General features: G+C 65.8%; 2 protein-coding genes across 3 annotated transcripts; both read left to right on the forward strand.

Annotated features, from left to right (window-relative positions):
* Positions 1–34: 34 nt before the first annotated feature.
* On the forward strand, positions 35–6,826 carry RELA (RELA proto-oncogene, NF-kB subunit). The gene is given in 12 exon segments (XM_075741467.1): positions 35–157; positions 388–441; positions 678–829; positions 1,010–1,158; positions 1,711–1,802; positions 2,407–2,535; positions 3,083–3,187; positions 3,904–4,116; positions 5,420–5,500; positions 5,951–6,040; positions 6,207–6,310; positions 6,312–6,826. Coding segments are annotated over 12 exon segments (1,620 nt in total). The 5' UTR covers positions 35–147; the 3' UTR covers positions 6,753–6,826.
* A 926-nt stretch (positions 6,827–7,752) lies between these two features.
* Positions 7,753–11,198, forward strand: DRAP1 (DR1 associated protein 1). 2 transcript variants are annotated; one of them, XM_075741469.1, is made up of 7 exons: positions 7,763–7,926; positions 8,617–8,689; positions 9,070–9,163; positions 9,465–9,584; positions 9,998–10,088; positions 10,295–10,377; positions 10,711–11,198. In XM_075741469.1, exons 1-7 carry the CDS (start codon positions 7,885–7,887, stop codon positions 10,838–10,840), a joined length of 633 nt encoding a protein of 210 aa, XP_075597584.1. In that variant the 5' UTR covers positions 7,763–7,884; the 3' UTR covers positions 10,841–11,198. The 2 variants fall into 2 exon arrangements, with proteins under 2 accessions (XP_075597585.1, XP_075597584.1); XM_075741470.1 differs by lacking the exon at positions 9,465–9,584 and having other exon boundaries at positions 7,753–7,926.
* Positions 11,199–12,425: the final 1,227 nt, after the last annotated feature.

The raw sequence follows: 12,425 nt of genomic DNA on the forward strand, positions 1-12,425 counted from the left end.
GGCCTTCCCGTCAGCCGCGGTCACGTGAGCGGCGGCGCTTCCGCAAGCGGCGGCGCGATCGTGTCGCCTTTTCCCTTCCCCCCCCCCCCCGCCCCTTCCCCCGGTGTCCCCGGGACCCCCCCCCGGTGTCCCCCCATCCCCCCCGCCATGGAGGACGGTGAGTGCTTCCCCCCCCCTTTTATTTCGAGGGGTTCCCCCGGCTTTTTCCTCTCCCCGTGACGTCAAAGACAGCGGGGTCCGTCAGTAGGTTCCAGGGTTAACGGGGGAGCGAGGTCGCTTTAAGGGCGGGGCGGGGGGGGCGCGTTAAAAAGGAGGCGAGGGGGGGGGCTCCTAACAGAGACTGAAAGATTTTGGGGGACCCCGCCCCCCTTATTTTTCCACCCCTAGTGACCCCCCCGGATCTTCTGCCGTTCCTCCTGCAGCAGGACTGGGGTGTGCAGGGTGAGTGGGGGGGACCCTGATCCGGGGGGGGGCGAAGGGAGGGGAGCCAGGAGTCTGGGGGGGGAAGGGAGGGGAGCCAGGAGTCTGGGGGACACCCCCCCCCCCCAAAACCACCCCCCCCAAACCCCACCGTTCCAGCGTGGGTCTGCAGGGGAAGGGGGGCGGGGGGGTGGGGAGGTCTGGGTGCCCCCGGTGGGGGGGGGGGGGGGGTTAACCCCGACTCTCGGTTGCCCCAGCAGAGACAGGGGGGGCCGCCCCCTTCGTGGAGATCCTGGAGCAGCCGAAGCCGCGGGGGATGCGGTTCCGCTACAAGTGCGAGGGGCGTTCGGCCGGCAGCATCCCCGGGGAGCACAGCACCGACACCACCAAGACGCACCCCACCATCCGCGTGAGTCCCCCGGCGCGCACCAGTACACACCACTATAAAAATCGCATCACGCCAGTATAAAAATCGCATCACCCAGCACCCGCCCGTCCCTGACGTCTCCCCCGGCGTCCCTATCCCCAGCGCCGACACCGAGTCTCCCGGTATCGACCAGTATAAACCAGTATGTTTTCTGTCTCTCAGGTGAACAACTACCGGGGCCCCGGGCGGGTGCGGGTGTCGCTGGTGACGAAGGAGCCCCCCCACCGCCCCCACCCCCATGAACTGGTGGGCAAGGACTGCCGGGACGGCTACTACGAGGCCGAGCTGCCCCCCGAGCGCAACGTCCACAGGTGGGTGGGACTTCTGGGGGCCCCCCCAATCTCCTGGGCCCCCCCTTGGATGCCTGGGTCCCCCCCCAGGACTCCTGGCTGTCACCCCCAGTCTCCTGCCCCCCCCCCAGTTGCCTGGGTGCCCCCCCTGGGTGTGCGGGTGCCCCCTTGGATGCCTGGGTCGTCCCCCCAGGAACTCCTGGGTGCCCCCCCTTCCCCAGAATTCTGGGTTTCCCCAGGTGCCTGGGTCCCCCCCCAGGACTCCTGGGTGTCACCCTCAGTCTCCTGCCCCCCCCCCCAGATGCCTCGGTGCCCCCCCCAGGTGCCCCCTTGGATGCCTGGGTGCCCCCCCCAGACTCCTGGGTGCCCCCCCCAGACTCCTGGGTACCCCCCCCCAGACTTCTGGGTCTCCCCCAATGCCTGTGTGCCCCCCCCCCCCCCGAACTCCTGGGTGCCCCCCCAGATGCCTGGGCGTCACCCCCCCCCCCACCCCGGACGCCCGGGTCCCCCACACGTCTGGGGGAGGCACACCCAGGCTGACACCCCCCCCCCCCATCTCCATTTTGGGGTCAGTTTCCAGAATTTAGGGATTCAATGCGTGAAAAAACGGGAGCTGGAAGCAGCCGTAGCTGAGCGGATCCGTACCAATAACAACCCCTTCAACGGTACTGGGAGCACTGGGAGGGGGACTGGGAATGTCTGGGGGTTACTGGGAAGGGGAATGGGGTTTACTGGGAGGGTCTGGTGGTATTAGGGGGGACTGGGGGTTACTGGGAGGTGCTGTGGGGGTCACTGGGAGTTACTGGGAGATGCTGAGAGAGAAGAGAGGGATTACCAGGAGTTTCTGGGAGGGCCTGGGGGTTACTGGATGTGCTGGGAGAGGGCTGGGGGGGTTACTGGGAGGGTCTAGGGGGAGACTGGGGGTTACTGGGAGGGGCTGGGGATGCTGGGAGTTACTGGGGGGTTACTGGGAGCACTGGGTAGGAGCTGGAGGGGGTTGTTGAGTGGGGCTGGGGAGGAGTAGGGGGGTGCTGGGGTTGTTATTGGGACCTACTGGTTGTTATTGGGAGCTACTGGTTGTTACTGGGAGCGCCGGGCGAGAGCCAGAGTGTTATTGGGGGGGTTACTGGAAGCACTGGGGGTTACGGGGAGCGCTGGGGGTTATTGGGAGGGGTGCGGGGGGGGGTGGTGGTGTTGCTGGGGGTGCCGGGGGCATTACTGGTTGTTACTGGTGGTGACTGGGTATACTGGGACGGTGTGCCCGGGCAGTGCCGGCGGAGCAGCGCGGGGGCGAGTACGACCTGAGCGCGGTGCGGCTCTGCTTCCAGGTCTGGGTGCGGGGCCCCGGGGGGCTGCACCCCCTGCCCCCCGTCCTCTCCCAGCCCGTCTACGACAACCGTGAGTGTGTCCCCCTATAGCCCCCCAACACCCCCACAGCCCCCCTATAGCCCCCCCAACACCCCCACAGCCCCCCTATAGCCCCCCAACACCCCCCTATACCCTCCCCGAGCCCCTATAGCCTGTTCTCAGGTCCCTGTAGCCATTCTATAGCCCCCCTGAACCTGTATAAGCCCCTCAGATGGCTGTAGCCTCTTTTGTAGCCCCCCCGAGCCCCTATAGCCCCCCCAGACTCTTACAGCCTCTTGCATTTCCCCTCAGCTCCCTATACCCCCCCCCAGCCCCTAGAGCCCCCCATAGCCCCCCTGAGCTCCTGTGGCCGCTTTTGTAGTCCCCTTCAGACTCCTATAGCCCTCCCCAGAGCCCCCCCAGGCCCCCTGTAGCCCCCCTGACCCCTCAGCCCCCCCCCAAACCCCCTTGTACCCTCCCCAGACTCCCCCAGCTCCCCCCCACGAACCCCGTGTCACCCCGTGTGACCTCGTGTGTCCTCATGCCACCCCCCCCCCCCTCGGTGCGTGTCCCCCCTACTCCGTGTCCCCCCCCGCAGGGGCCCCCAGCACGGCTGAGCTGCGGATCTGTCGGGTGAACCGGAATTCGGGGAGCTGCCGGGGGGGGGATGAGATCTTCCTGCTCTGTGACAAGGTCCAGAAAGGTCAGGGCATGGTGGGGAACGCCCCCCCCCCCCCCCCAACACCTTGGACCCCCAGAAAATCCAGAGTGTCTCCCCGCAAAGGACACCTGGGTCTGCCCTGGACATCTGGAGCCCCCCCAAATGCCTCAGTCCCCCCCCCAGGATGTGTTGAGTGTCTGGGTGTCTCTCCACGTACCTGTGTGTGTCCCCCCTTAATCTCCTGGGTCCCTTTGGGGTGCTCCTGGGATCCCTCCCCAGACCCCCAGGATCCCCCAGATACCTGGATGTGTCCCTCAATTGCCTGGGTGCCCCCCCGGGACCCCTGGGTGCCCCCTCCCCAGACACTTGGGACCCCCTGAAGCCCTGGATGCCCACCCCCCCGACCCCTGGGTGCCCCCCCAATCACCCAGGATCCCCTGAACCCCTGGGTCCTCCCCCAGCCACCTGGGTGCCCCCCCCCAGCCACCTGAGACTCCCCTGAACCCCTGGGTGCCCCCCCCCAGACCCCTGGGTGCCCCCCTGAACCCCTGGGTGCCCCCCCCAGACCCCTGGGACCCTCTGAACTCCCAATTGCCCCCCCCGAACCCCTGGGTGCCCCCCTGAACCCCTGGGTGCCCCCCCCCCAGACCCCTGGGTGCCCCCCCCGGATGCCTGGGTCCCCCCCCAGACCCCTGGGTGCCCCCCGGGGGGGTGCCCCTCTATTCCACCCCCCCACCTTGACGCCTGTCCCCCCGCAGAGGACATCGAGGTGCGTTTCTCGGCGGAGGGCTGGGAGGCCAAGGGCGCCTTCGCGCAGGCCGACGTTCACCGCCAGGTCGCCATCGTTTTCCGTACGCCGCCGTACCGGGAGCCGGCCCTGCGGCAGCCCGTCACCGTCCACATGCAGCTCCAGCGCCCGTCCGACCGCGAGCGCAGCGAGCCCATGGACTTCCGCTACCTGCCCCACCACGGTACGGGGGGGGACGCCTGAGCAGCCCCTGTGTCCTGGGGTGCTCTTTGGGGTGCTCCTGGGGTGCTCTTTGGGTGCTCCTGGGACCCTTTGGGGTGCTCCTGGGGTGCTCTTTGGGTGCTCCTGGGACCCTTTGGGGTGCTCCTGGGGTGCTCTTTGGGTGCTCCTGGGGCCCTTTTGGCAATCTGGGGTGCTCCTGGGGCACTTTGGGGTGTTCCTGGGGCCCTTCTGCATCTCAGGGTGCTCCTGGGTCCCCTTGGGGTGCTCTTTGGGGTGCTCCTGGGACCCTTTGGGGTGCTCCTGGGGTGCTCTTTGGGTGCTCCTGGGGCCCTTTTGGCAAGCTGGGGTGCTCCTGGGGCACTTTGGGGTGTTCCTGGGGCCCTTCTGCATCTCAGGGTGCTCCTGGGTCCCCTTGGGGTGCTCTTTGGGGTGCTCCTGGGACCCTTTGGGGTGCTCCTGGGGTGCTCTTTGGGTGCTCCTGGGGCCCTTTTGGCAATCTGGGGTGCTCCTGGGGCACTTTGGGGTGTTCCTGGGGCCCTTCTGCATCCCAGGGTGCTCCTGGGGTGCTCTTTGGGTGCTCCTGGGTCCCCTCGGGGTGCTCCTGGGTTGCTCCTGGGTCCCCTTGGGGTGCTCTTTGGGGTGCTCTTTGGGGTGCTCCTGGGACCCTTTGGGGTGCTCCTGGGGTGCTCTTTGGGTGCTCCTGGGTCCCCTTGGGGTGCTCTTGGGTCCCCTTGGGGTGCTCTTTGGGGTGTTCCTGGGACCCTTTGGGGTGCTCCTGGGGTGCTCTTTGGGTGCTCCTGGGGCCCTTTTGGCAATCTGGGGTGCTCCTGGGGCACTTTGGGGTGTTCCTGGGGCCCTTCTGCATCCCAGGGTGCTCCTGGGGTGCTCTTTGGGTGCTCCTGGGTCCCCTCGGGGTGCTCCTGGGGTGCTCCTGGGTCCCCTTGGAGTGCTCCTGGTGTGCTCTTTGGGGTGCTCCTGGGACCCTTTGGGGTGCTCTTTGGGTGCTCCTGGGGCCCTTTTGGCAAGCTGGGGTGCTCCTGGGGCACTTTGGGGTGTTCCCGGGGCTCTTCTGCATCTCAGGGTGCTCCTGGGTCCCCTTGGGGTGCTCTTTGGGGTGCTCCTGGGACCCTTTGGGGTGCTCCTGGGGTGCTCCTGGGACCCTTTGGGGTGCTCCTGGTTCCTCTTGGGGTGTTCCTGGGACCTTTTTGTCACCCTGGGGGCACTCGTGGATCCCTGGGGTCACTAGCGTGAACGTGGGGGGGTGACTGGGGGTTACTGGGAGGTGACTGGTGTGACTGGTGCAGGAGACCTGCAGTGCATCGAGGAGAAGCGCAAGCGGACCCGGGAGACCTTCCGCTCCTTCGTCCAGCGCAGCCCCCTGCCCGGTGCGGGATTGGGGGGGCCGGGGGGGGGTAATGGGGGTCCCAGGAGGGTAGTGGGGTCCCTGGGGGGGTCCTGGTGGGTATTTCTGGTCATAGAGGGGGTCCCTGGGGGGTCCTGGGGGGCATTGGGGTCCCTGGGGGGAGTCCTGGGGGGGGTCCTGGGGGGTAATGGGGGTCTCAGAGGGGTATTTGTGGTCACGGGGAGGGATCCCAGGGCGGGTATTGGGCTCTGGGGGGGGTACTGAGTCACATGGGGGTATTGGGGTCCCTGGGGGGGTCCCTAGGGGGGTGGGGTGGGGCCTGTGAGGTTATTGGGGGCCCTGGGGGGGTATTTGGGGTCCTTGGGGGTGAATTGGGGTCCTTGGGGGGGTATTTGGGGTACACAGGGGGGGTATTTGGGGTTTGGGGGGGTATTGGGGTCCCTGACGGTGCCCCCCCCATTCCCATCTCCAGGTTCAGCACCCCCCGAGCCCCGGCCCCCCCGGCGCATTGCGGTGCCCTCACGGCCCCCCCCGGCCCCCCAACTCCCCCCCCCCAGCATGGGTGAGTCGGGGGGGGGGAATTGGGGGGGGGGCAGAAAGGGGAGGGGGAAGAGGGGGCTAATGGGGGGTTGGGGGCAATTTGGGGGGCAAAAAGGGGGTGGGCAGCAAATTGGGGGGGTCGAGCCCCTCCCTCACCCCTTTCTCCCCCCCCCCAGCTCTCCCCACAGCCCCCTCCTTCTCTTTTGGGGGGCCAGGGGGGCTGTTGGGCCCCCCCCCTCCCGAACCGGAGCCGCTGGCTGAGGCTTTTCTGCAGCTGCAGTTTGAAGAGGGTCCCCCCCCGGGAGGGGGGGGGCAGCGGTGGGGGGGGACCCCCCCCTTTGGATTTAGGGGCGCTTTTGGGGGAACCCCCTTTCAGCCCTCTCGATACCATCAATGCCGCCGACGTCCAGCGCTTGTTGGGCCCCTCCGAACCCTCCCAGGCTTTTGGGGACCCCCCGGCTGATTTTGGAGGGGGGGCTTCTGATTTTGGGGGCATCCCCCAAGATTTTGTGGGACCCCCCATGCTGATGTCATACCCCGAAGCCATCACTCGGCTGGTGCAGAGTCAGCCCCCGGGGGGGGGGCCTGAAATTGGGGGGGGTCCCCAGTTAGGGGGGGGTCCTGAGTTGGGGGAGGGACCCAATTTGGGGGGTGGGGGGGCCCCTGAGGATTCGCTGCCTTCCCTGGGGGACCTGGACCTCAGCACCTTGCTCAACCAGCTCCACTCCTCCTAACTGGAGGCACTGGGGGTGGTTACTGGGAGTGACTGGGAGGCTTCTGGGGGGGGGGACTACTGGGAGGCTTCTGAGGGGGGTTACTGGGAGTTACTGGGAGGGCTTTAGGGGGCACTGGGGGGCTGCTGGGAGGCTTCTTGGGGAGCTGGGGGGCTACTGGAGGGCTTCTAGGGGTCACTGGGAATGAGTGGTGGCTACTGGGAATCACTGGGAGGCTTCTTGGGGAGCTGGGGGGCTACTGGAGGGCTTCTAGGGGTCACTGGGAGTGACTGGGGGCTACTGGGAGTTACTGGGAGGGGTTTAGGGGGCACTGGGGGAGCTGGGGGGCTACTGGGAGGGTTCTGGGGGTTACTGGGAGCAACTGGGGGTGCTGCTAAAGTCACTGGGAGGCTTCCAGGGGGCAACTGGGGCTTACTGGGAGTCACTGGGAGACTTCAGGTGAAACGGAGCAGTCCTGAGGAGCTACTGGGATGCAACTGGGAGTCACTGGGAGCTGATGGGGGTCCCAAGGGGGACTGGGGGTTACTGGGGGCAACTGGGAGTGTCCCAGGGGAGCGGTGGGAACTGCCGGGCGTGACTGGGAGCTACTGGGGACCATGGGACTGATACTGGGAGGATACTGGGAGTACCTGGGGTCGCCCCCCCTTTCCTATTGGCCACTGCCTCTTTGCCCTGCCCCCCTCGGGGAAACTGCAGCCAATGGGAGCGCGGCCTCCCCCCCTCGCGCCAGCATTAACCCTGCCCTTTGACACCAAAAGTGCCTTTAAGGGGCGGGAAAGCCCCGCCCCTTCCCCGCCCCTCACCCAATAAACGGTCCAAGGCCAGATTGCACTTTGATTGACAGCGCGATGGGCGTGGTCAAGGCAGGGGAGGCGTGGCCGGCGGGGGGCGTGGTCTGCGCTTGGAGGGTGTGGCTTCGGCAGGAGGTGGAGCCAGGCAAGACCGAGTGGGGAGGAGAGCGTGCCGGAAGAGGCGTGGCTTCGTTCCGGAAGGGGCGGGGCGAGCCGGGCAGCAGGCCGCGGCAGACCGAAGCGGGACCGGGGAGGGCGCCTGGAGGCGGCGGCGGCGGGGAGCGGCCCAGTGGGGCCGGGGCCGGGCCCGAGCGGGATCCAGCGGGGCCGGGGCCGGGGCGATGCCGAGCAAGAAGAAGAAATACAACGCGCGGTTCCCGCCGGTCAGCGGAGAGGGCTGGGCCCGGGGTGGTGGTGGGGGGGAAGGAATGGCATCACCATGGCGACGGGGAGGGGGTGGGCGTTCCCCATGGCGGTCGAGGGGCGTGGCTTGGGCGTGGCCTTCTGGGGGGGTGGAGCCTGAGGGGGTTCTGAGCGGGTGGGTGGGGTGTTGCTCCGCACAGGGGTGATCCCCGCCGGGGGTGTGGCCTCGGTGAAGGGGCGGGGCTTGCGGCAGTGGGTGGGGTCTGTGTGTAGGGGCGGGGCTCCAGGTGAGGGAATGGAGCTGGGGGTGTGGCCACGGGGGGAGGAGCCTGAGGAGGCAGGGGCGGGGCCTGAGCGAGGGGGCGGGGCCTGAGCGAGGGGGCGGGGCCGGGGCGGGGTGCCCTCCCCTTTTTAGGCCCAGGTGAGAGGGTGGGGGTGTGGTCTCGGGTGGGGGTGGAGCTAGAGGCGTGGTTTGTCTGAGTGGGCGTGGTTTGTCTGAGTGGGTGTGGTTTGTCGGAGTGGGCGTGGCCAGTGCAGGGGCCAGGGCGTGTGTTGTCCCCTCCCCCCTCGCCAGGCCCAGGAGGGAGTTGGGGGGTTGTAACCCCAGACCTGGGGGGGGGGGCGACATATGGATTGGGGGTGACCTACGCGGGGGCGTGGCTTTTGGGGGGAGCCCTGGCCGTGCCTCAGTTTCCCTTTTCCCCTTGCAGGCGCGGATCAAGAAGATCATGCAGACGGATGAGGAGATCGGGAAGGTGGCAGCTGCCGTCCCTGTCATCATCTGTATCCTCCCGGATACTGGGGTGTCCCCCCCCAAGCCCAAGATTCCTGGGGTCCCCCCCCCAACCCTGGCATTCCTGGGTCTCCCCATGGTTCCCCCCCCCCAACCCCAAGATTCCTGGGGTGTCCCCCCCCCAACCCTGGCATTCCTGGGTCTCTCCAGGGTGTCGTCGTCCCCCCGCAAGCCCAGGATTCCTGGGGTCTCTTTCCAACCTGGTACCTGGGTCCTTCCTTGGCCCCCCGGAATCTCCCTGCCCCTTGGGTAGCCTTGGGTCCCATGGCATATGGGGGGGCGGGTAAGAGCACCCCGGATGTCTCAGTGCCCCGGGGCAGGGGTGGGACCCTCCAGATCTGGATCCAGGAGGGGGTCCTTAGCGCCTCAGCCCGGGCGTTGGAGCTTTTCCTGGAATCGTTGCTGCGGAAGGCCTGTCACGTGACCCAGTCCCGTAACGCCAAGACTATGACCACCTCCCATCTGTGAGTACCGCACCCCCCCCGAGGTCTGGGGGTACCCCCCGAGGTCTGGGGGTCCCCCCCTGAGGTTTGGGTCCCCTTTGAGGGGGTGCAAAAGGCTCCCCCAGATCCCTGGGTCCCACTTGCTGGGTGGGTGAGGATCCCCAATACACCTGGGTCCCCTTTGCCTTCTGTGCCTCAGTTTCCCCAAAAGATCTCTGGAAGACATGGATGTTGGGAGAGCTGCTCAGGAGCAAGGGGCGGGGCTTGAGGGCAGGGGGTGTGGCATGTGGGCGCGTCCTCCCGAGGCTCCCCCCTGTTCCAGGAAGCAATGCATCGAGCTGGAGCAACAATTCGATTTCCTGAAGGATTTGGTGGCGGCGGTGCCCGATATGCAGGGGGAGGGCGAGGAACCCCACGGCGAGGGCGAACGGGGACCCCGAAGGTGGGATGGACTCCTGGGTGCCCCCCTAAATGTTGGGGACCCCTTCCTGAATGCGTGGGGTCTTGATGTGGGTGTTGGGATACGGGAGGGGGTGGTCACCCAGACGCCTGGGTCCCCTGGGAATGGGGGGGGGGTTGTGGGGTGGGGGGAGTCCCCTGGACAGCTGGGTCCCTTGGGAATGGGGGGGGGGGTTGGGGTGGGGGGAGTCCCCTGGACAGCTGGGTCCCTTGGGAATGGGGGGGGGGTTGGGGTGGGGGGAGTCCCCTCGACACCTAGATCACCTGGCAATGGGGGGGGGGTGGCGTTTTGGGGTGGGGGGAGTCCCCTGGACACCTGGGTCACCTGGGAATGGGGGGGGGGGGTCACCTGGATGCCTGGGTCCCTGATGGGGGGACTGGGGGGGTCTGTTGCAGGGGTCGCCGCCCAGGTGCCGGTCGGAAGAACGGGGGTCCTGGGGCAAAGGGGAAGGACCCCAAACAGTCGGGAACGGACTCGGAACAGGAGGTGGGTGGGGGGGTGGGGGGCAGCACGTGGATACTGTGGTCTTGGGGTGGGAGGGGTCCCTGAGTGCATATGGGGGGGTCCCCTTGGAGGGAGGGGGAGCACCCAGATTCTTGGGTCCCATGGGGATGGAGAGGGGGCGGTCCCTGGACACCTGGGTCCCCCCCACTGTTGGTGTGTGTCCCCCCCCATGTGTGTGTCCCCCCCAGGAGGATTCTGAGGACAGCGACAGTGACGGGGAGGAGGAGACGCTGCAGCCCCCACCCGCCAGACCCCCCCTCAACTTCACCAGGTACCGGCCTGGATCGCTTTTTGGGGGGGGCACACCCAGACACTGGGATCCTTTTACTGGGGGGGGCACCCGGACAGCTGGGTCCCTTGTTGGGGGGGGTGAGGACACCCCAAAACCTGGAGGGGGGGGAGTTGGGTGTAGCCCCCCCCCCACCCCTGGATACCTGGGTCCCTTTTTTGGGGGGTGGGTGCACCGGGATGGTCCCTGCATTTTGGGGGTGAAGTGGGATCCCCCCCCAGATGCCTGGATCCCTTGAGGGGGGGGATATTATGGGGGGCAGGACCCCCCCACCCCCCTCTGGACAACCTGGGTGCACTGACCCCTCTCCTGCAGCCCCCCAGGGCCCTTCGCACCGCTGGGACCCCCCCCACTGCCAGGGGGGCTCCCGGGGGGTCTCCCCCCAGCCCCCGGCCCCCCCCGTGCCCCCGAGGAGGAGGAAGAGGATGAAGACTACGATTCCTAGCACCGCCCCCCCCCGCCTCCCGATTTTTGTTGGGGTTTTTTTTGGGGGGGGGGGGAGGGGGTTGCCCATTTTCCCAGGATTTCAACCCATTTCAGGACCAGGCGCCACCTCCCAGTACAGTCTTACTGGAAATGCTTTGGGGGGTGGGGACGGTACTGGGAGCACTGGGAAACGCCCCCCTGCCATGCTGGGTTGAGGGCACTGGTGTAATGAGTTGTGTCCGTTCTCAGGGGGGGTGGGGGGGGTGTCTGCGTCCCCCTTTTTTTTGGGGGGGGGGGGTTGGTTTTGGGGCCCTTTGGTGGCTTTTAATGAGTCGGGGAGTTTTGTATCGGCTCAATAAAATTCCTGTTTCCGTATACTGGGGTGTCCTCCCCCAAAAAAATTTTGGGGTCCCCCCCTGAACTGTGGGATTCCCCCCTGACACTGAGATCCCCCTCAAACTTTGGGCCCCCCTCAACTCTGGGCTTCCCCCCCGACACTGTCCGTCCCCGTCCCCCCCCGAACTTTGGGGTCCCCCCCGTCCCGTTCCTGAGTGCTCGGTTCCCTTCTCGACCGCTAGAGGGCAGCAGAGACCCCTATAGGAACCTATAGGAACCTATAGGGCCTTCATAGAGACCTATAGGAACTCCTGTAAGGACTTGTAGGAATCTATGGGGGGGTCCTAGGGACTTACAGGGACCTGCGGGGGAGTTTATAGGGGCCTGTAGGAGGACTTATAGGGACGTATAGGGGCTCCTAGGGGGTATAGGGACATATAGGAGCCCAGAAGAGTGGTTATAAATACTTATAGGGGTTTATAAAGGATGTGTAGGGACCTGTAAGAGCTGATAGAGGGATTTATAGGGACCTATAGGAGCTCCTAGGGGGTATAGGGACATATAGGAGCCCAGAAGAGTGGTTATAAATACTTATAGGGGTTTATAAAGGATGTGTAGGGACCTATAAGAGCTGACAGAGAGATTTATAGGGACCTATAGGAGCCCAGATGGGGGTTTATATGGACTTACAGGAGTCTGTGGAGGATCTATAGAAGCTCCTAGGGGGTGTAGGAATCTATAGGAGCCCGGGGGGTGGTGTATAAGGACTTGTAGGAGCCTAGAGAAGAGTTATAGGGACCTATAGGAGCTGTAGGAAGGCTTATAGGGCCTATAGGAGGCTGTAGGGTGGTTTATAGGGATCTACAGAAACCCATAAGGAATCTATAGGGAGCTGTAGGGATCTATAGACTGTCTGAGGGAGAGTGTAATAGGATGTTTAAAGGGCTATATGGGGTCTGCAGGGGCTATATGGGGCTATAGGGGTCCGTAAGGGTCTGTAGGGAATCTACAGGAGTTTGTATAGATTATGTAGGGGGCTGTAGGGTTCTGTAAGGGAGGGGGGTGTAGGAGCCTGTAGGGGTCCTTGGAGGGGTTCAGTAGGGTCCCACAGTAAATTTGGGGGGGGGGCATTGGGCTGCTATGGGCGTCTATAGGCACCGTGAGAGCAGGGATCTATAGAGCCCCTATAGGCAGCACTGGGGTCACGTAGGGGGGTCTGTAGTGCCACCCATGAATGGCTCAGGGTGGTCTTTAGGGGTGTTGGGGGG

The sequence above is a fragment of the Balearica regulorum genome, unplaced genomic scaffold (assembly GCF_011004875.1).
Source record: "Balearica regulorum gibbericeps isolate bBalReg1 unplaced genomic scaffold, bBalReg1.pri S41, whole genome shotgun sequence".
Lineage (NCBI taxonomy): Eukaryota > Metazoa > Chordata > Aves > Gruiformes > Gruidae > Balearica > Balearica regulorum.

Coding starts and splice junctions, on each gene's coding strand:
- DRAP1 (XM_075741469.1), top strand. CDS start 7,885: ATGCCGAGCAAGAAGAAGAAATACAACGCGCGGTTCCCGCCG. Junction 9,164..9,464: donor ACTATGACCACCTCCCATCT/GTGAGTACCGCA, acceptor CCCCTGTTCCAG/GAAGCAATGCATCGAGCTGG. Junction 10,089..10,294: donor GAACGGACTCGGAACAGGAG/GTGGGTGGGGGG, acceptor TGTCCCCCCCAG/GAGGATTCTGAGGACAGCGA.